Raw genomic sequence first — 21891 nt, 5'->3', positions numbered from 1 at the left:
TGATCCGTCTGCCCCATCTATTACGCTGCGTATAATTTTTCATTATCGGGATGGCAGCTGACTCCTAGCCCATTAGTACACAGCGGCAGTTACTAGGAGCGAAGAGAGCCCCTAAATTAGCAGGAACAATCACCTGGCGGGCAGGCGGCGGCCGTGTGCTCCCGGGCTCTGGGGCCAGGCCCCGGCTGCAGAGCTCAAAGATGGGCCTCGCTCCTGACCTTGGAGGGGGAGGGGAGGACATGGGGTTTCTCCCTCCTTTCTGGGGGGGCCAGTCTGTTCTCCCGAGGTGACCTCATTATCATCCGTCCCCCCGACAGCTGGCGAGGAGCCTGGCCTGGGGTCGACTGTGTTCATCCGAAAGGTGTTCGTGCTGTGTCATTTGACGGCCCCGGGGACCTGGCCGGCGGGCTGTGGAGGACGCTGTGAGGAAGGGGAGGAGCCGGGGTGCCCCTCCTAGACGGGTGGCCCTGCGAGGCATTGTGGAGCCTTTGGAGACGGTGGGCTGCGTCCCCCCGCCTGTGCCCATCCTGGGACCTGGGGCTTCCCGCCCTCCACAAGCCGCAGGTTCTTTTCCATGTAGGGAGCGGACTCTGAGCCCCGCGTGGCTGACGTCCTTCGGAGGCCCCTGGGGACGTTCCACCGGCAAATTCCCTGGACACACCGGCGGGTCAGGCCTCCCGCTGCCTCGTCCACGGCCCACGGGCAGGGGTGGCTGGGGCTGTCCTCGGAGCCACCTCTGCAGTGGCCTGTGGGCGGCCGAGCAGACCCTAGGCCCTGGCTGCTGGAGCTGGGAAGGGTCTTGAGTTTCGAGTCCGATTGTGTTTTGAGGGCCAGCTTTAACTAACCCTCAAAGGCTGGCGTATGCCTCTACTTAACTCCTCAGGGAGGCCTCCTGTGGCTGTTCCCCAAAGGCAGCGGCTGTCGGGTTTCGTACGTCGAGTTTGGTTGGAACAGAGCCAGGCCCGTGTGCTGGCTGGCTGTCCTGTGGCTGCTTCTGTCGTGTGATGGCCGTGTCTCCGGGGCACCCTGCACGCAAGCCTGAAGTGGTGACTCTCTGGCCTTGAAGACAGGGCGTGCCTCCTCGGGACCCACATGGGGACATCAGGGACTTGGCCAGAGTGGACGCGACTGCTGGTGTTTGGGGAGGACCGAGGGGCCGGTCAGAGGCTCGAGGCCCTGCCGTGCCGTGCTGCTGTCCACTGCGTAGCCGGCTTTCCAGGGCGACACGCAGTGCCCTGTCCTGCGTTTTCCGTTCCCAGCTTCCCAGGAACGTTGTGTGGATCGCGTGTGCATAGGCCCTGTCCTGGTCTGGCCGTCGTGGCTGTGGGGTCTGTAGGGGCTTCTCGTGGCGGTGGCTTCCTGTGCAGAGCCCAGTGTCTGGGCTTTGAGCCCAAGACGGCTTTCTTTGCAAGCTGATAGGTGAGGAGGAGGAGTGAAAGGGCTGTCTCTCACCATGCGTGTGGCAGGACGTGGCTGCCGAGGCTGGATTTGCGTGTGGATGTCTGATTTTCTCAGGGGCTCCGGAGCACACAACTGCCTTTTGTCCCGGCCCTGCGGGGGACCAGGGCAGAGTCAATCCACTGCCGCGAGTGTCAGGTGCCTGGCTGGCCAGACAGGTGCATAAAGCGCTGGATAAAAGTGGATGGGCTCAATGGTGTGTGAAGACTCCGCGGGGTCCTGGTGTGAAGAAATTGCTTCAGACAGCTAACCGCTGTGGCGCCTCTTCCAGACCCTCTCGCTGGTTGTCGGCACGTTGCTCCCCCTGGGGCTTCGCGTGGGGAGGCTGGTGGAGTGGATCCACACGGATCCGCAAGGGCTTCAGGACCCTGGCGCCTGCTCTCTGATGCTTATTCTGAATTTCGTGACTGTCACTCGGCTGCTCCTGCAAGTCTCTGTGTCGGGCAGCGCGCGTGCAGGGGCAGAGGGTGGCTGTGAAGCCGGCCGTGGGGTGGCCACGTGGTGCACTGGTCACGATGCCACGTGGGATGCCTGCCTCCTCTGTCGGGTGCCTGGATTCCAGTCCCGGCTCTGCTTTCAACTCCAGCTTCCTGCCCGCGGGCACCCAGGGGGGCAGCAAGTAATGGCTCAAGTACTTGAGCCCCTGCACCCACGTGGGAGATGCGGGTCGAGTCCTGGGCCCCTGGCTCCCACCTGGCTCAGCCCCACCCGCTGTGGGCACTTGGTGACTGAAGCAGCCATCGGAAGATCACTCTCTGTCTCTCCACCTTTAAAATCAATCGAAAAACATTAAAAAAAATTACATGGAGATGATGCAGATTTGGTCCCTGTTGTGTAAAGGGCTCAGAGGCTCCCGTGGGCCTCAGGGGAGGGGCTGAGCTGTTTGAGAGGCGTCCGCGGGGCAACCGCTACTCCCTCTGGGCCCCACTCTCTTCTGTACATCAGAAAGTTATTGCCAAAGCGTCCCCATCCCTACCCACAGGGAATTAAACACCGAAGCCACAGCTGGCCGTGGGACACTTCCAGGCCCTGGGCTTTGGCCACTGCAGAGATTCGACCCAACTGAGGAATTCCCTTAGTCAGACGTAAGAGGTCCAAACCTAGCAGTGCCCCGGGCAGAGCGCCCGACTCCTGCAGGCAGCCCTCCGTGCCTCTCGGGGGCCTGGCCTCCCAGGGGAAGCAGCCCCTGCTGCCCCCGCTGACCCACCTCTGCCTGCCTTGCTCTCGGGCAATGCCCCTCGCTGTAGGCACCGAATTCTCAGCCTTGGTCTAGAAGAAGGCAGGTCCAGCTCTCACCACGCGGAAGGAGATGCGACTCACCGAGAAATGGATGTGAGCTCTTGGCATGAGCCTGGAGCGCTCCCGAGAGGCCTTCCCAGGGGTGGGGTGGGATAAAAGCACCGGCCCCTTGATTGTAGAAGCCTGAAGAGGAGCGAGATGGAAGCCAGGAGGAGAAGGGAGAGGAGCCAGCTCCGTGGGAGGAGGGGGGAGTGTGGCCTTCAGCTCAGAGTGAGCCCTGCGTCACCAACCCGAGCTCAGAGTTGTGTCACCTGCTCGCAGGCAGGGCTTTGAGCCAGCAGACCCTGTGAGATGCAGGAGCTTGCGCTAACTCTCCCAGAGGTTTCCACCCCCATAGTCACTAGTGGCAGGGTCTGTCCTCAATGGTCATTGTCAGGAAAAACCGGTAACACACCTGGTGAGCCCCCCAACATTGTTGAATATGTGGATCATCACCACCACGGTATTTCTTAGCCCCCTCCAAATCATCCCCACCATCATTGTCAACACCATCATCATCACCATTACCAACACTGCCATCAACATCATCACCACCACCATCACCACCAACACTACCAACACTACCATCGCCATCATCACCATCACCATCACCATTATCACCATCATCACCACCATCATCATCACCACCATCACCATTGTCATCACCAAGACCACCATCATCACCAACACAGCCATCAACATCGTCACCACCACCATCACCATCACTACCATCACCACCATCACCACCACCACCATCACCATCATCATCACTACCATCACCACCAACACTGCCATCAACATCATCACCACCACCATCACCAACACAGCCATCAACATCACCACCACCACCATCACCACCACCACCATCACCACCAACACTGCCATCAACATTATCACCACCACCATCACCACTACCATCACCACCAACACTACCATCACCACCAACACCATCATCATCACCACCACCATCACCATTATCACCATCATCACCAACACTACCATCACCACCATCACCACCAACACTACCATCATCATCACCACCAACACTACCATCATCATCACCACCATCACCATTGTCATCACCAAGACCACCATCATCATCACCAACACAGCCATCAACATCGTCATCATCACCAACACTGCCATCAACATCACCACCACCACCACCACCACCACCATCATCATCACCAACACCACCATCACCATCATCACCACTACCATCACCACCATCACCACCAACACTACCATCGCCATCATCATTACCACCATCACCATTGTCATCACCAACACCATCATCATCACCAATGCCACCGTCACCATCATCATTGCCACCATCACCAACACCATCATCACCACCATCATCATTGCCACCATCATCACCAACACCACCATCATCATCATCACCAACACTGCCGTCAACATCATCACCACCACCATCACCATTATCACCATCATCATCATCACCAACACCACCATCACCACCATCATCACCAACACTACCATCATCATCATCACCACCATCATCACCATCACCACCATCACCATCATCATCACCAATGCCACTGTAACCATCATCACCAACACCGTCATCACCATAACCACCATCATCACCATCATCATCATCACCATCATCATCACCAACACTACCATTGCCATCATCATTACCACCATCACCACCATCATCATCGTCATCACCAACACCACCACTGTCATCACCATTATAACCATCATCGTCATCACCATCATCACCACCATCACCATCACCACCACCATCACCATCATCACCACCAATGCCACCATCATCATCATCACCAACACCGTCATCACCATTATCACCATCATCACTATTAGCATCATCATTACTATCACCATCATCATCATCACCACCATCATCACCACCAACACCATCATCACCATTATCACCATCATCATCATCACCACCACCATCATCACCACCACCATCACCAGCACCACCGTCAGCAAAGCCATCACCCGTCCCCATCGCCTCAGCCTGCTCCGCATGCACAGAGCACAGAAGGGATGAGCACGCAGCAGGACAGCATGAGTGTCTTCCTGACTGGCCCCAGGGCAGTGTGCGGTGCAGGAGGAGGGGAGAGTGAGCAGCCACACCTCCGTGTCCGTGTGAGAAGGTGCACGGCTCTCAGCACTCCCGCTGCCTGCAGGTCTGCTGGGTGTCAGGCGCCCTGGGGAATCAGTGTGGACAGGGATCTGCTGGGCTCTCTGTTGCCGGCGAGGCAGAGGTTGGTCTCTGTGCCACGACGCAGTTTTCCACTCCGCTGGATACCAGAGCTGGCAGTTCTGGGGGAGAAAGGAGAGTGGCCTACACGTTGGTAGCACAGGCGTGTGTGAGGTCACTGGCCAGAACCCGCAGTGAGTGCTGGAGCTAACAACTAGGCCCCATGCACCTGCTCCCTGAGGGTGGGCACCCTGGCTGCGCTGGCCGCCCCTGGCACCGTGTGGCACACAGCAGGAGCACGGCAGTTCTCCAGTCAATGGGAGACAACGGAGGGCACCCATGTTGCTCCTTGGGTGGCCCCGTCTTCCCGTGGAGCCGGCCCGTGGGCTCGGGGTGGGACTCCTTCACGTGGAACAGCAGTGAACTTGCTTCCTGGTTGTGCCGGCTTCTCCTTTTTCATCAGCCGTTTCTCCCACGGGCGTCAGCAGTGGAGAGGTGACATCTGTGTGCGACACTGTGTCCCTGGAAGGCTGCCAGCCAAGTCTCCACTCTCAGATCTGCCGTGCAGTAGCAGGCCCGTGTGGCCTCGTGCCCAGGGGCTGCCAGGTGGTCCGGGGCCAGGGACGGGGGCAGGGTGGTGTCCAGGTGTCTGGAGAACTTGAGCGCTTCGGGGGGACAGGTGCTCCAGCTGCAGGTTCCGCGAGCTCTCCTCGCCCCTTCATCTCCCTGCCCCTCGGGTGGCCTCCTGTGGCCGTGTCTCGGGAGGGATGTGGGAGATGCGTGCTGGGGTGCGGGCCCACCTTGCCCCTCGCCAGCCCTGGCCTGGTCGGCAGTCGCGTGACAGGAGTGTGGCGGACAGAGGCGGGGGCGGGGCAGAACTGCTGTGTTCATGGCCCGGCTCTGGCTGCCCTGCTGCCGGGGCAGTGAACCCTCAGTGCCTGCTCTGCTGATCCCACCGTGGACGGGGGCCCCTCCCTGGGGAGCATGCACCCTGGGTGTGGGTCTTTTCTTGCTGTTCCTAGACAGACACTGAACGCGGAGAGGACTTGGGGAAGACAGGGGTGTCCATCAATGACCCTTTGGGTGTCCATCAATGCCCCTGGGGGTGCAAGGGCATCTGTGCACCCCTCCAATAAAGCCCCAGGCCATCCTGGCTCCCTCCAGATCAGCTCAGCCCTGCCCATCTGCCTGGGTGCTCACAGCTCCAGAACTGAGGAGCGGAACTGCCCCAGAGTGCAAGGGGAGGAGGGAGAGGGCCACGGGTCCTCGGGACGCCTCGGCGGAGCTCCCCTGCCCCAGATGAAGAGTTTGGCAGGTGCAGGAAGCACACGGGCCGGTCCTGGGCTTCATCTCGGCTTGGGGACTGAGAGGCTGCTGGAAAGGAGAGGCCGGAGCCGGAGCCTCCTCTCCCGGACCCCGGTGAGGGCAGCCTCCGTGCTGGCAGCCCCTGCCACCCCGCCAGCTGCGTGTGGGGAAGGGGAGACCCCAGTGCCTTCCATGTCCCCTTGAAAAAGCCTCTTGGGGGTATTTGCCAGCTGATCCTGGATAGGACCTTCCCCGGTGCCCCCAGCATGGCTGTTGGCGCCCGTGTCCCCTGACCCCGGCTCACGCAGGCCTCTGCCCTCTGTCCCCCAGGTCTGGCCGTGCATCAGATCATCACCATCACCGTCTCCCTCATCATGGTCATTGCTGCTCTCATCACAACTCTTGTCTTAAAAAACTGGTAAGGCCTGGAAATGGGGGCGGGGCGTCCGTGGGGGTCCTCCCCTGGGAGGTGCACAGCAGGGACTCGCGTTCCACACACGCCCTGCCCTGACTCACAGCCCCGGGGCTGACTTTCCCCTTGGGGCCGTGGGCTCCACGTGGCTCCTGCCCCTCTGGTCGCCACAGGCTGCAGCGCTCCCAGGCATGGCCTCTCACCTCACCATGCAAGGGCCAGCCCTGGTGACACAGATTTGCAGCTGCTGCTGCTGCCCCCGCTCCCGGGTTCCACGTGCACCTGCGGCAGTGGCCCTCGCCGGGCAGAGCCCCTGCTCTGTCTCCCTCCGGACCTTCCCTGGAAGGCACAGGCAGGGGGCCCTGCACCCGCCCCTCACCGTCTCCTGGCTTCCTGCCTCCACGGCACCGGTGTCTGCTGAAGTAGGCTACCACCTTGCTCCAGGCCGCCTGCCTGTGCCCATTTCCTCCTGGAAACCGGCCTACTTTGCGGCTGGCCTTGCAGGGTGCGCACCTGACTCGCCCCTGGGAAAATCGGGGAAATGTGGGGTGACCCTGCGCCCGCCCGCAGCCTGCCTCCAGCAACCACAGCTGCCGACAGCCATCAAAGCTCCGTCTCTTCCCGGAGTAATAGGCTCAGGGAGCCGTGCCAGCTCAGGCAGGGTCGCTGCGGGGACAGGCACCGAGCCTGTCACGAGGAAACGCACGCAGCCAGGACAGAGCTGGTTGCAGGTCTCTGGCTGAGAAGGAGGCAGGTGCACGGGGCCGCAGAACCCTGGGACAGGCCTCCCACCCTGCCAGAGAGGCCTCCACGCCCCCTCCTGGCGGCCAGCAAACTGCTGTGTTTTCTGGGACAGCTCACTGCTGGGCTTCTGGGGCAGGGGTTGGCCAGGGAGGGGGATGCAGACCCCGGCCCACCCGGCTGTATGGCAGGATAAGCCCACGCGCCCTTTGTGAGGAACCTACCTGCCCCAAAGGAGGCTGCCTTGGGAGGCCGTGATGTGCTGGGTGCCCATCCTCACCTCTAAGGGGTCGTGCGAACCTGCATAGGCCGCCCGGGAAAGCCGCTTGAGGCGTGGGCCCTGACCCCTGCCCAGGTGGGCGTGGCCTCCGGGGTTTGCCTTCACCTACCCACTTGCTAAGGGGGGGCTGCACCTGCAGCTGTCAGGAGCCCTGCCCCTCGGAGGCCAGGCCAGGGTGGCTGAGATGCACGCGAAACCGGCTTCTGAGCCCAGCCCCCAGGCAGGGGCCTCGTTCCACAGGGCCCTGGAGTAGAGCAGGGGGGAGGGGCAGGGGGCTGCAGGGGGCCCTCCTAACCACCTGCATGTCCTTGAACTTGTCAACCAGGTTGCACCCGGAGCGGGGGGTGCAGGAGTCTCTGACTGCCTGCTCTGCCAGTCCCTCCCCTGGTGAGGGTGAGAATCTGTGGTGGCCCCCGGTGGCCCCGGCGGCCCCCACAGTCTACAGGAACAGGACGCTCCCTGTGTAGACAGCTCCGGGGAGGGGAGGAGTGCAGCCCTGGCTCAGCATGGGGCTGGGCGGGGCCACCCTCCCCAAGTTCCAGCTGCACCGACTAGGCCTTCCAACAGCAGGTGCCCGTCACGGGAGTCACCCTGGGGAAACCGAGTCACCTGTGGGGGACGCCCATGTGTGTATGGGCTCCCAGGTCTGTGTCCGCCAGAGCCTTCCCGGGCAGCAGGGGCACTGGCCTGGGGGGAGACTGCCCCCTGCCGGGGATGGGTGCCTGCCCGCCCGTTCTATTTAAAACAACTGGAAAGAGCCGACTGCTAGATTTCTCTGGAGAGCCTGGGAGTCTCACCTCGTGCTAGACGCAGCAGACCTAAGCTCTGGAAGCCCGGGTCCGGCCCCTCGGGCCCCGGGCCGTGTCCAGGGCAGGGCTCTGCTTCCGCCCGCCCCCCACCCTGTCCCTCTGTCCCCAGCTGTGCCCAGAGTGGGCGTGCGCGGAGGAGCAGCCACCAGCGCAAGATCAACCAGCAGGAAGAGAGCTGCCAGAACCTGACCGACTTCCCGCCAGCCCGGGTGCCCAGCTCCGTGGACATCTTCACGGCCTACAACGAGAGCCTGCAGTGCTCCCATGAGTGCGTGCGGGCGCCCGTGCCCACCTACGCGGACGACACGCTGCACTCGGCCGGGGAGTTCAAGTCCGCCTTTAACGGAAACCGGTAAGCTGGGCCCGGCGTGGCAGAACCCCAGACCCCGGCACGGGCAGCCTGGGGCCGCCGGGCTGCTAAGGTCCCCCCGAGGCGGCTCTGAGAGCTCAGCCAACCAGGCCGGAGGGAGCTCCCCCCCGAGGGAGCCGCAGCAGCCAGCAGCCCCGTGCACCCCCAGCCTGGGGCAGTGAAGGGGGCGCCGGCTGCACAGCCCTCAGGCCACAGGCCCCAGGAGCCCAGTTACTGGCTCCTAGATAGCCCCCAATTCCGAGCCGGTCCTCCCCACATCAGCCTCGCTGAGCCCGTCAATAAAATGTCAGCCGTCAGTCTGGCGAAAATGTGAAATCCCGAGGACTCCCAGAGCAGACGCTTATGAATTGCTCGCTCCAGGAGCGGCTCCCACAGCCACCCCGCCGGTGCGCGGGGACCCTGAGTCAGCTCTGGGAGCCTCGTCCGGGATGAGAGTGTCGCGGGCTGTTTCCAGGTGTGAAGTGTGAGCGTGCATCATTTTGTCGATTAGAGGAGGGAAAAAACCCTCCAATAACTTAAAAACAAATCTTAGGGAAGAGTCAGGAGGCTGCCCTGGAGGACCCTGCCCCGCTGTGGCTGCGGGGGCGCCCGGAAGGTCACGCCCGACCCAGGGGCCAGGACCTCCACCGGGGTCGCTCCTGGGAAAGCGTGGCTCGCTGTCTGGGGTGCCGGCTGGTGAGGGCTGCTGGCGCAGCTGGGAGCCGCAATGTTCCTTCAGCGCCTGCCTGCCGCACCCCTCCTCGGTCTGCACTTTGGGTCCACAGATGGCAGGGGCGTGGCCCCGCTGTTACGTCAGCAGCTGAGATGCCCACCTCCCGCACCAGAGGGCCTGGGTTCAATCCCCAGCCCTGCTCCTGGCTCCAGCTCCCTGCTGATGGAGGCAGCAGGTGTGGGCTCCCGGCCACCCTCGGGGGCCCCGAATTCAGCCCTGGCCCAGCCCAGGCCACTGCGGGCAGCAGGCGTCTGGGGAGGGAACCAGTAGACAGAATCTGTCTCTCAAGCAGTAAATGAGTCCATTCATGCAAAATGGATGAAAAGACAAGTTTACTTCAGGGCAGACATTTGTGAAACCCTAATAGCCTTATCGCAATGCGCATTCCCCGTGAACTGTGTGGGGCTCCTCCCGGTCCTCCCTGGAGGCACCCACTTCCGTTCCCTGAGAGCACAGGGTGCTGGGGAACCTCCCACCCGCTCGCAGCCTCTCTGGCTCACACCTGGGTGTCCGGGTTCCCTGGTGCTGTCCCAGCCTCCCTGGGGGCGGAGTTCGCTGAGAATAGCCAGACGGGCTTTCAAAGCGCTTGATTGACAGTGTGCACGGCGGCCTGTGGGGGGGGGGGGCGGGGCTGGGGGTCGGCCCTTGCTTCATTTTGTCCACTCGCTGCACCCCGTCCCGCGAGCACTGGGCCCAGGCCGTGCCCTGTCCAACCTCACTGCTGGCCGTGGTGAACACTTGCTTAGACTCAGAGCAAAATACGGGTGCTGTGCTGGGGGGCGGGGCCTGTCCTTTCTGTCCTGCACCTTGGGAACCTGAACTCTGGAAGTGGCCCAGGTGTGGGGGCCGGGCAGCCTCAGGGCCTGCACCCCCGACGGGCTCCTCGTGTGCACGTGGGCTCCAGGGTCTGTGTCCGCCAGAGCCTGCCCGGGCAGCAGGGGCACTGGCCTGGGGGATACTGCCCACTGCCCGCCCCGCACCCACACACCCGCATCTCTGCTCGCTGCAGACCCTCCTCCTCCGACCGGCATCTCATCCCCGTGGCCTTTGTGTCTGAGAAGTGGTTTGAAATCTCCTGCTGACTGGCTCAAGCCTTCTTTACCTCCTGGAGCAGGGCAGACGCCATGTGTCTGTTTCACGGTAGGTACCTCTCCCTGGACGCGGCATCTGACCCCTCCCCCACACCCCGCCCCGCCCCCACTTCCTGAGTGCCAACCAGGGGGCTGGGCTTTGGGCCTCCACGCTGCCCTCCTTAGAAACGTCCCGGGCCCTTGGGCCCAGCAGAGGTGGGTGACAGACGCCGAGGCTCGGTGAACCAACGTGGCCGGTGTGGGTGGGGCCGGCGGGACGCAGGCAGGGAGAACCCTCTCTGGCCACAGCTCGGATTGCGGTCTCCTACCCTGCAGCAGGAAGAGGTGAGGCCAGCCCAGCTGAGTGGCAGGGACCCCACGCCCGTGCCGGTTGTCTCTGCATCTGGGTGGGCGCCAGGCGGAGTTGAAACTCACTTTTGCAATGGAAAAAGAAGCGATAAGAAAGAACACGCCAGAAAAAGACAGTGGAGAGTCGAGACATCTACTAATTTGAAGCCAGGGACCGGCACCAAAACAGGATGAATTTTCCACGCTCTGCTAGATAGGAACATTCGGTTTGCTTTCGATGATATTAACTTTAATGCTGACGTTAAATTGCTTTCTTCTGCGCGGAGTCCTGCGTGCCGGGCTGCCAGGCGGGGGGCTGCAGAGAGCATCGTTCTGCAGGCAGCGCCCGCAGGTGCAGCCGGGGGTCGGCTGCGTGTTGTTTGTGACTGGCTTCTCTATGCATCGTGGCCCCAAGGACCTCGACTGGCTGACTCCCCTCAGCCACAGAGGAGCTGAACCCCCACCCCCCCGTGCCATCTTCCTGCTCCCGTGGCTGAGTTCCCTCCCCCGGCGTGGGAGCCCCACGCCAGGATGGGACTCTGCCGTCGTCCTGGGCACTCGAGCGTGCGGTGCTGTGGGGGCGCCAGCTGCCGTCAGGAGTCGGCAGGAACCGGCCAGTTCCTAATCCCGGCGCTAATGAATCGCGTGTTTGCTCCAAATCAAATCTGCAGCCTCACTCACACTCTGTCCCGAAGCCAAGATGTTCCGCCGGCGGGCAGGGGAGTGTAATTAGATTTGGTTGGAAATGTAGCCGCCCGCCAGGCCTCTGCCAGGGCTGCGTGGCCAAGGCAGGTGAGCGGCTGCCTGTGCCCGGCCGCTGTGCAGGCAGGCGCGCTGGGCACGGCACAGCCCCCAGGCCCGTGCTCGTCCGTCTCAACACGACTCAGCTCCTCGGGGCTGCGGCCGAGCCACCTTGGGAGCTGCAGCCGCGCCAGCCACCGGCACCTGCTTAGTGGCCGCCTCGGAAGCCTCTGCAGGTCCCAGGGCCGGGTCGCCAGTGTCTCTGTCCATTGCCAAAATTGCCATTTGCTGACCTGAGAGAGGCTGGGTTGGCCCTCGGAACCGGAAGCTGCTCACCTCGGGCCCAGGTGGGCTCCTCAGGTGCAGACCCCCAAGGAGCACAGGGGGACCTGCTGGGTCCTGCCAGGCAGGGACACTGAGGCCAGGGGTGGTGGGGTGACCTGGCCGCACCGTCCCCAGGCTGCCGGGTCCCAGGGCTGCTCCCTGCTCCGCCCTCACAAGGCCTGGCTGCAATCCCCTTGGGTGGTTCTGGACCGAGCCCCTGCATTGCATTATGGGTACTTGTCCCTGTTGCCCTAGCCCAACCTCAGGGATGGACAGCCGAGCAGTGAGGGTAAGAGCAGGATCCCGACTAGATGGGACCCCAGGGACACGCGGCTGGGCCCTGCAGGCAGAGGGGCGGGCCCTGCGGTCTAAAGGCTAAGGATAGGTGGCTGCTGCCTGTGCGTCGGTTCACTCCTCTGCCCCAGAGAGCCCGCCTGGCCCAGCAGCCGGGCCAGCAACACCGGAGCCCCCCGCCAGCAATCCCGCAGCCCCTGCCGGCCACAGCCGTGTCTCGCATGTCCACTCTGCTCCAGCACCACCCCCCGAGAGCTCGGCCCCTCCCCGTGGTCTCGGGCGGGCCCCTTGGGGGTGCGAGAGGAGCCAGGCCGACAGGACTCAGGCCGAGCCAGCCGGGGACGTGATCCGACGTGGACACACAGCCAGCGTCACCGCCGGCGAGTCTGTGCAGGCAGCCCTGTCAGGCCCGGATGAGTGCCGGCCGGCTCCGTGGCCGCTGCAATGAAGGCACTGGGGTTGCAGGTACCTGATTGTGCGATTAGCGCCCGGCCGTGAGAATGCAGGGGAGGACAGCCAGAAAGATCGCTCCGATCCGCCAGGCCTCATTGTCCCTCAAACAGAGAGCAATTCACGCTAAAACGTTTCATGGCGGTTTAAGAGCCGACAGAGAGATTTGTCTCTCGCGAAGCCGCTGGCCTCTCCAAATGGGTTTTTAATGGCGATGCGGCCCTTTGGTATGCCGGCGTGCGTGGTCTTCCCACCATAACCTGTACGCCGAGGGTGACCGAATACCTACAGGTGGTGGCGGTGACGCCCTGGCCCCTGGCTTTCCTGGTTCTGCCGCTGGTGGACCCCAGCCCCAGTTCCTGCCCCCACTGACCACCTCCTGGCACAGCTGGACAGTTCTGGACACAGGGAGCCGCCTGGGTTGGGCGGGGACCTCGGTCTCAGTGAAGCCCCCTTCCCAGCGAGTGAGAAGTGTGCCTGGGCCCCCGCGTGTCTGAGTCAGAGCTGGAGGATCAGGCTTTCGCAGTGCGGGGAACGGCCAGGCCCTGTGGAGGCCCAGCCCCAAGACTCGGGGGGCCCAACCGGCCATGGGGCTGCTCCATCGGCTCGGGGTTCTGCTGCTGCGTCCGCTGCGGGAGCTGCTGCCCCCCTCCCCCCCCGGAGGACGCTGCGCAGGTTGTTCTGTGAGGGGCTGATGCCGGGGGGAGGGGCCCAACATCGCCCCGGCCGCGAGCAGGCTGGCCACGTCGCAGCTGCCCACGCGCGCCTCTGGAGGGGCTCGGGGACTCTCAGCTTCTGCTCTGCCATCTCGATGGTGGACTTGTCGGGGTCCAGCCCCAAGGCCTGCTTGTTGTAGGGTGCAGAGGCTGCAGAGCCCACCCGGATGTGAAGCCCAAGGGCCCACGTGCGTCCCGAGTCCCCTTCAGCCAGCAGAGGGCAGGATTCCTCCCGGGTCCCAGGACCGCTTGGCAAACCCCACACACAGCCAGGGTGGACGCCCGCCTTTGTGGGGGGGGGGCCTGCTCCTCCCCCCGCCCCAGCTGGCCGGAGCTCCTCTGTTCTTGGGCTCTGGGCTCAGGCACCGGCCTTTGGAGCAGCGACACCCAAGCACTCCCCTGTGGACTGAAGCTAGAACTTAGCACGTGCCTGGGAGGCCCCTGACGCTGGGCCTCGGCCCTCCCTGTGCAGGCAGCCAGGGCTGGGCAAGTGCAGGTTGGAGCCCCCTCTCTGTCTCTCGCTCTGTCATCCTGCAGCGCTGGCGAGGGCCAGATGCCTGCGGAGCTGGGCGAGGCGCTCGCTTCCCCGCAGGCCACAGACGCTGCTATGGGGGACACGGTGCCTGCCAGCCGTCCCTGGGGCTGGGCTCGTCCCCCTGCATCCAGCGCAGCCTGTGACGGCTCAGCTCAGAGGCCCAGCAGGAAGCTGCGTCCTGGGCCGTGCCTTCCCACTGAGCCAGGCCCAGCGTCGGGACCTGGGTGGACTGAGGGTGACCCTGGAAGGAGAGCTGTGGAGCCAGCAGGGGACGCCTCGCACCTGCAGGACAGCAGGGCAGGTGACCTTGAAGGCAGCAGGACAGACACCAGGGGACAGACCCCACCCCGCCTGGTGGCCTCAGCTGTACCTGAAGGGGTGGGGGTTAGAAGTTGGCCTTCTGAGGTCAGAGAATCACCCAGAACACAGAGGGGATGTGGAGGAGGGGCGGCAGGGACCGGCCTGGAAGGGCCTGAGGGCCAGCGTAAGCGGCGGGCGAGTGTGCAGGAGGACAGCGCCTAGCGGGGTCTCCCTAGGGACACCTGGGCAGAATGGCCCTTGTTCGCTAACGGCCAAGCAAGGCGCGTGCGGGAAACCTGCCTCCTGGGGTCAGGCGGTCACGTGAGGCACGGCTCAACCCCAGCACTTCTGCGTGTAGACAGCTCCGTTACTTAGCAGCCGTCAGGGAGCACAGAGAGCCCCTCAGGCCAGAGACCGCCTGGACCACCAGGACCAGGTTGGGGCCGCCAGGCCCAGCCCTGAGTGACCCCTGGTGTGAAGCCGGCTGCTGCCACCACCATGCTCTGCACAGCTCAGTGGCACTCAGCACACGCACGCACTGTGCGTCTCCAGGTCTCTGCCCAGCCCCCAGCTCCCGCCCAGAATGCAACGTCTGCCCTCACGGGTCACCTCCTACCACGTGGCCTGGACAGCGACATTTCTGTCTGCGTGAACATGGAGGAGGCGGGCGAGGAGGGCGCCGCGGAGGAGGCTTCCACGCCGCCTTGTTCCGCGTGGCGACAACTGTGCCGCTGCCGGGCAGGCACTTCTGTGGGCACTCGCTCCATTCGGGGCTTGCGGACTTGCACCCATGGGTGTCACAGGGAGGCAGCTGCCGAGCCCGGAACTGGCCGTCTGCCCTGACCCCGGGAGAACAGGCTGTGACCTGCTGAGGTTCCTGGCACAGGGAGGGGCCAGCGCTGAGCAGCAGGAGCTCCAGGGCACTGCCCGCCTGCAGGTGCCTCCCTCCCTCCCAGCCAGGGCCGCAGCTCCGGGCTGATGGGGTCAGGAGGGAGAAGGCTGCTCCCTGACGTTGCAGAAGAGCCTGGCTGGCTGTCAGATTCACCCCGGGGAGCCCCTAGAGCTCACGTGCACAGGCCCCGCGCAGACGCCCTGGAACCCGCGTTTCTGAACCGCTCTGAAGACGGCTGCGGCGGAGCCGGTGCGGGCCCCCACGCCTCGGCGAGCTGCGGGGAAAGTGCCGGGCTCCGGCTGCCTGCCCCTCCCGATGCATCTGGGGTCCCTGGGTGGCCCTCCCCTGCTTCCTTCTGTGTCTTCTGCAAGGATGAGGGCTCCGTGGGGGCTCCCCTGGGTAGTTTGGGGGGGTCGCAGTGGGCTGTCATCAAGGGGAAGTGGTGGGGACTCTGGGTGACAGCGGAGACCAGGAACGGCTCCCAGCCTCGCACCTGGGACACGGCTCCCAGCAGGGCACTTGGGCGCTGACCTGGCCTGGGGGCACTGACCTGTGAGGGAGACCCCGAGTGGCTGCCGTTGAAGCGCACACAGAGGCCGGTCATGGCTACCCCCTTCCGGCCAGGGCTGCTGACCAGGGCAGCTGTGGCCAGCAGACCCGGCCCCTCACCTGGGAGGAGGCCCTCCTGATGCAGTCCTCAGCCTCTGCCGAGCTCAGAGAGCCAGAGCGAGGGGCCGGAGCGGGGCGGGACTGGGGGCGGGTGGCCAGCGAGCGGCACGGCCCCTTGTGGGCCACAGAGTTCCTGTGAGTAGAGGAGGGGTGGCCCCAGCCTGCCTGCCGAGGCCTGGCCCGCATGGATGACTGTCACCCCACGAGAGCCTGCCCGGGGTCCCAGCACGGCCCCTTCTCCTCGGGCGCCCGCTGACCGAGCGGAGGCCTCGCCACGCCCAGCCTGCGGCCACTTAACCTCTCCTTGTCTTCTCTCCACACAGGATTCCGTTGGTGAACCTGTACAAACAAACAAACAAACAAACAAACAAAAAAACACAAAACCTAGGACTCAGCCGTCTCCGGGGAGGGTCCCCGCACCTGCCGCTCCGCCCGCCGGGGGACCCGCAGAGCAAGGACGCTGGAGGCCAAATCTATTTTTGTAAAAGTGCTCGTGCCTAAGGGTGACCGCCTTCGCCCGGCGCCGTCCTGGAGAGCGGAGGAGGAAGGCGAGGCAGGACCTGGAAACGCAGGGGGAGGCCCGGCAGGACGCGCCCCAGGCCGGGACTCGCCCGGGATCGGAACCTGTGCCAATAATACCACTATGTGCCATGTACTGCCCCAGAGGCTCGGCCGCCAGGAAACAGGGGTGGGACTGTCTTCCGACAGAGTCGCTATTTCTGGTTAATATACATATATAAATATATAAATACCAACAGACACACACACACACCTTTTTTGTACTGTAGCAATTTTTGAAGCTCTTAAATGTTCCTTTTTAAAAAAAAACAGAATTGTGTTCTAGGTTACCAAAACCTGATTTATTCTCCATGCTTAGTACGAACAGAACACACTGGTGTTTTCTACCTTGGCCATGCACCCCACACATGTACCACGCCCGCACACACGCATACACACGCACACACACACGTGCACATTCGCCCACACCCTGGAAACCCAGGTCCGCAGGTGAGCATAGTCTTTATTATTTCTGGCGACCTGGTGTCCCACTCCCATCCGCCCGGGGGACAGCCTCGGCCCGGGCCGCGAGGTCCTGGAGGCGCACGGCCTGCGCCTGCCAGCCGTGCGCTGAGCGGCACCAGGGCTGTGGATCTGCTGCCTCGGGCCTGGGTTGAGGACGCCCTGGTTGTCTCTCTGTATCCACACCCCGCCCAGCAAGACCTTCTCCATGTCACCGTTTGTAAACGTCACCTAGCGGCCCAGCGCAGGGTCCCCGAGCCAGCCGCCGCTCCGCGGGCCCCAGGTGGCACCGGGAGGGAGTGGTGGATCCTTGGGCCTTTGTGTTATACAAGCATAGACTGAATTTTAAAACTTTCCGGTTCCAAACATTAAAGGAATATATCCTTAGCCTGTGTGTGCGTGAGTCAGGGCGGGGCTCCGGCTGCTCTGGAGGTGCTGTGTGCCCCTCGGGGGTCTCCACGCCCCCACAAGGCGCTGCTGTCCTGCCTTGTCCCCTGCCCTCTCAGGGCTTGGCCATCAGGGAGCCCACGAAGGAGCCCCCCAGGGGAACTCGGGGCCCAGAGCGCAGGTGCAGAGGATTCGCCCTCCTCGTGCTGAACTGGAAACAACGCCAGGCCCAAGGCAGGCAACCTCCGGAGGCTCTCGTGCCCTGCACCCGCCATCAGCAGGGGGCACTGTCGGGGCCGCGGGGACCCAGCTCAGGCACCCACTCCCACGTTGAAGGATGCTCCCTCCCTCCAGGGAGCGGCGGGGGGCCTGTCCCCGAGGGGTGCGTGTCCCACGTGTGGCCCGGGTGTGACTGATTGCTCCAGTGCTGGCGGAGCTCGGCTTTCCCTCGGGCTCCCGTGCAAGGTGCTGGAAGAATCCGCCGTCGCAGCTCCTGCCGCCTGGGGCGGAGGCCGGTGCTGGCCAAGGGGCGACTCCTTGGGTTTGGGTTTTGTCATTTCCCCCCCAAAGCTTCAGCAAACGCCGAGACCGAGCCAGCATCCGCCACTGGCTTTTGGGCCATCGCGGGTCCCTGGGACTCACCTGCATGGTGTTCAACCTTGTACCCCGCTCTCTCTCTCCCTCTCCATCTTCCAGCCCCCTGCTCCATCCCATGGCCCTCAAATTGTCCTCTCGCTGGAGACAGGGGCGGCCCCGCCCCGAGTGCAGCTGGGTACTGTGTGGGCACCAGCAGGAGGTGGAGGTGGCTGCTTCTGAGCTCCCCAGAGAGTGCTGCAGGAGGGGTGACAGCGGGGCCGCCCAGCTCAGGGCAGAGGCTCCTGGGGCTCCCGACGGGATGCTGGTGTCTGCTGTGCCGTGCCTGACCACAGCGCGGCCCAGCTGCAGGCCCCTGGGCTACGCTGACCCCGGAGGTTGGCAGAGTCCTTGCAACATCGAGCCTTCGGAAGGCGGTTACCAACGTCCCCATCGGCACACACTCCGGGCGGGCTCAGATCCCGCAGCTCAGCCACTGGGCAAGCGAATGTGCACCCGGCTCGGCAGAAAGCCCACGTCCATGCCGCCGCCTGCCCAGCCAGACCACGCAGGGGTGGGCCCTGTTGGATGTGGATTGGTGGGAGGGGGCGGTGGACTAAGATGTGTTGGTCTCCCAGGCTCTCCGGTGGGAACATGGGCTATGCCAGTGGAGACACAGGTGGAGGAGAGCTGGTCCTCGGAATCCTGCCCTGACCCTGGTCTGCAGGCCGTGGACGCAGGGCCTCCCCCTGTGGGGCCCGAGCAGCTCAGGTGCCGGTCCCTGCAGAGTCTGGCAAGGGCCGTCCTTCTGCACCTGGGGTACAGAGTTCTCTCTTCTGGGGTACAGAGTTCTCTCTTCTCTGCTGGATGCCAGCGTCCACTCACGGACACGACCATCTGCACCCGAGGCCTGGCTCTCACGTCTGCTCTGGGCTCCTTGTCCAGGAGGGACCTCAGGAAGGCGCTGTGGTTGGGCGAGGCCCCCAGCGTGTGTCCACCTCCGCCTTGAGCCCTCTGTGGCTCTGACGTTCCCGGCCGGCACTGACTGTCATCGGCTGCCGCAGGCCCCGGAATCCTCTGGGGACCAAAGTGCTCCTTCCCGCAGGGTCAGGTCCACTTGCAGGCACACGCCCGATGCCACTTCCGTCCCGAGACGTGGGTGCGGCTGCTTCTGTGGTGGAGTTCTGGGTGGGAGAGGTGTGGCAGGTTCCCGACCACGTCCTGCTGGGCATGGTGGCCTCATGGCCAGGGCAAAGGCCACGCCCTCCAGGTCTGGCTTCTCAGCCCAGCCCTCTCCCGCCCAGGGGGGTCGTGCGGTGACAGCCAGGGCAGGGCGTGGCCGTCGGCGCTGTGACAGGGTGACCGCCTCGCACGGAAAGGAGAGGCCGCTTGGTTTCCCCGTGGGCTTCCTCTCGCTCCAGTCTCGAGTTGGGGTGGACTCCCCGACGGCCGCCTGAGTCCTGGGCAGAGGGCTTTAAACTTAGGGGCCCAGTCACGGCAGCCAGCCTCGGGGCGGTGGCCTGCAGCCGCAAGCCTCTGTTCTCACGGCGCCTCGGCCTCCGGTCTGCAGGACTCGTGCGTGTGCAGGGCCAACCGAGCCGTCACAGGAGCAGGTCAGGGGCCTCTCTCTGCTGGGACTCCCCGCTCGAGGGGCTCTGCCTCCTCTCCTTCCTCACTCACGGGGTCCAGCAGCACCTGGGGCTCAGGACCCCCGTTTATGGGAAGACAAGGGAGCAGCTCTGAGGCCAGGACCGTGTCCTTCCCATGTGTCCACCTCACAGTGACACCAGGACACACCCCGCGCTGTGCACCTGCTGCCATCGTCACCTGTGCTCCTGGGAGGGTCTCACCGTGGGGCTGTACGCCCCTCTCTTCCCCAGTCAACTCACAGCGGGAGCAGACACCGGGACCCCGAGTTCCGGGCCATTCTTGGTTCAGCTGTGCGTTCTTTTAGACGCAGTTCACACAGGCGCTTGGAGGCCAGCGGGCTCTGCCTGGCGTGGCCTTACCGGCCCGGCACCCGCCGCTGCTGCCTGTGGGACTTCCCGCGTGTCGGCCGTGGGTAGGAAGCAAGATGGGCTCGGTCCTGCCCTCGTGGGTTTTAAGTTCCGGGGTGGGGAGGAAAAGGAGCTAATTTCCTGGCCGGGGGGAGGTAGGGTTGGGGGCAGGGGCTGTCAGTCGCTCCCCCACCTCCAGGCCGTCACTGTCATCGCCTGTGCTTTCCCCACCTGCTCACCGAGGGCGGGCCTGGGGCTGGATGGCACCGGCAGGCCTTCTTCTTCCCTCTTGGACACGAGCACAGCCCGGCGGCCAGGCCAGGCCAGGCCAGGACGTCCGATGGCCGCAGGCGGTGCCACCTGGCCGGCCGCCCAACCCTCATCAGGCCGCTGCAGCGCGGGCCGAGCGCCAGGGCCGCGGTGAGGGGCCCGGGTGAGCACCGTCCCTGCCTGGACGGCCTGCCGAGCGTTCCCTCCCTGCGGAGTCCCCGGCGGGGGCACCGAGCTCCCACGGGGACCAGGGAGCAGCAGGGCAGGACCCCGGCCGCCATGCCGCCCGGCGCGAGACCGCAGCTGCCTGTCCCGAAGTCGCCTCCGCCAGGGGCTCGCCCAGCAGCGCCTCCTGGCAACATCTGCTTTCAGCGAGCTGCACACCCCCCCCCCCCCCCCGCGCCGTGATTCACGCGATTTTGGAGTTGGTTACTTGGGTGCGGGGCGTCAGTTTGCTCTGCCATTCTGCTTTTTGATTGTTTGTTGTTTTTCCAGTGTAAACAGCACAGCCCACAGAAGTGAGCCAGGCTCTCGTCATCCTCCCGGCTCCTTCTCCTTCCCGCTTCTTCCGTGTCCACGTGCTGCCGGCCTCGGGGACGGCGCCTTCCTCTCCCGTCACCGCAAGCCGAGGTTCCTGGGCAGCTTGTACCCGGCGTTATCTGTGGGCTTCCGGGGAGGTCTCCGTGGCTGCCAGACGTGGGGACACGCCCAGCCCTTGTGGCTATGAGCGGTTTCGTCCATCTGGTTTAGGCCTTGGGGCTGGATGCGAGGCAGGTGTGATCGGGATCTAGGCGGGGAGTCACTCACCCTGGCCAACACATGCGCAGAGCGTCCTCTGGCCTCAGATCATTCTAGAAAGATCTCAACTGGCAAGCACCCAGCAGCCCATCTGCCCTGCTCACAGTGTAGTCCAAGGACAGGAAACGTGCCCCCGGGCACGACCCCGTGGGCCTGGGGGCTGGCAGTCACCCTTGCCCCCCACCCCCACCCCGGGCCCCAAGCAGGAAGCAGCCACAACTGGAGGCAGGGACCTGAGTGTCTGCCCTGGTTGCATGGACAGCAGCTGACCGCGAAGCCATGTGCCCGGAACAGCCAGGGTACAGGAGCTGGGGCGCGGCTTGTCCCGGGCCCGAGAGTGGAGCAGCTCTCCGTGGACCCCAAAACGCTCAGCGACGGGTGGCGCTACACACCCGCAAAGGCGCAGCCCAGGCCTGCTCGTGCACGTGACCCCAGAGGACGGAACCCTCGGTGCTGAGAGCATCGGCTGCGGCCATCCCGTGGCTCCCGGAGGGTTCCCGTGAACCATTCCAACAGCTCCTGTGCGTGGAATCAAGGGAGTGGTTTGGAAAGAACCCACGCATCTAAGTCATATGGCGACAGCCTCAGCTTAAGAGGCACAGTGCCAAGCGGGCCGAGCTTGGTCGTCTGGGACGCAGGGGAGTGTCATGGCAAGATGGGGAGGCTTGGAACCCCTGGTGAGCAGCAGTGGGGAACGGGGAAGGTGCAGGCGGCAGGGGCGTGTCGTCTTGTGTGGGCTGGAATCAGGACACACAGTGGCACGGCTGACGTCCGGGGAGATGGGTTAACATGGGAGAGTGGCGGAGCCTTCCCGGGGGCTGAGTGCACTCGGGCTGAGGCCTTGGGTCCCCGGGCAGCGCCTGCTCCACCGTGTGCGGCGGGAACGGGTGCAGGCCACGGCACTGGAGAAACCCTCTTTTATGAACGTTTGCTAGTTTTCTCTCA

The 21891-nt window shown here is 64.1% G+C and overlaps 1 protein-coding gene across 1 annotated transcript in view; it reads left to right on the top strand.

The window, feature by feature from the left end:
* AJAP1 (adherens junctions associated protein 1) overlaps positions 1–17308 on the top strand; it is a 102698-nt gene extending 85390 nt beyond the window's left edge. The window contains exons 3-6 of the mRNA XM_070077059.2: positions 6569–6656; positions 8590–8832; positions 10572–10702; positions 16225–17308. Of these exons, the coding sequence (XP_069933160.2) occupies positions 6569–6656; positions 8590–8832; positions 10572–10644 (404 nt within the window). The 3' untranslated portion in view covers positions 10645–10702; positions 16225–17308. The remainder of the gene's footprint in view (positions 1–6568; positions 6657–8589; positions 8833–10571; positions 10703–16224) is intronic.
* The last annotated feature ends 4583 nt before the right edge of the window (positions 17309–21891 follow it).

This window comes from Oryctolagus cuniculus, chromosome 7 (genome assembly GCF_051225735.1).
Source record: "Oryctolagus cuniculus isolate XC-2025 breed Fujian yellow rabbit chromosome 7, ASM5122573v1, whole genome shotgun sequence".
Classification (NCBI taxonomy): Eukaryota; Metazoa; Chordata; class Mammalia; order Lagomorpha; family Leporidae; genus Oryctolagus; species Oryctolagus cuniculus.
This window is presented reverse-complemented; position numbering and strand designations above follow the sequence as displayed.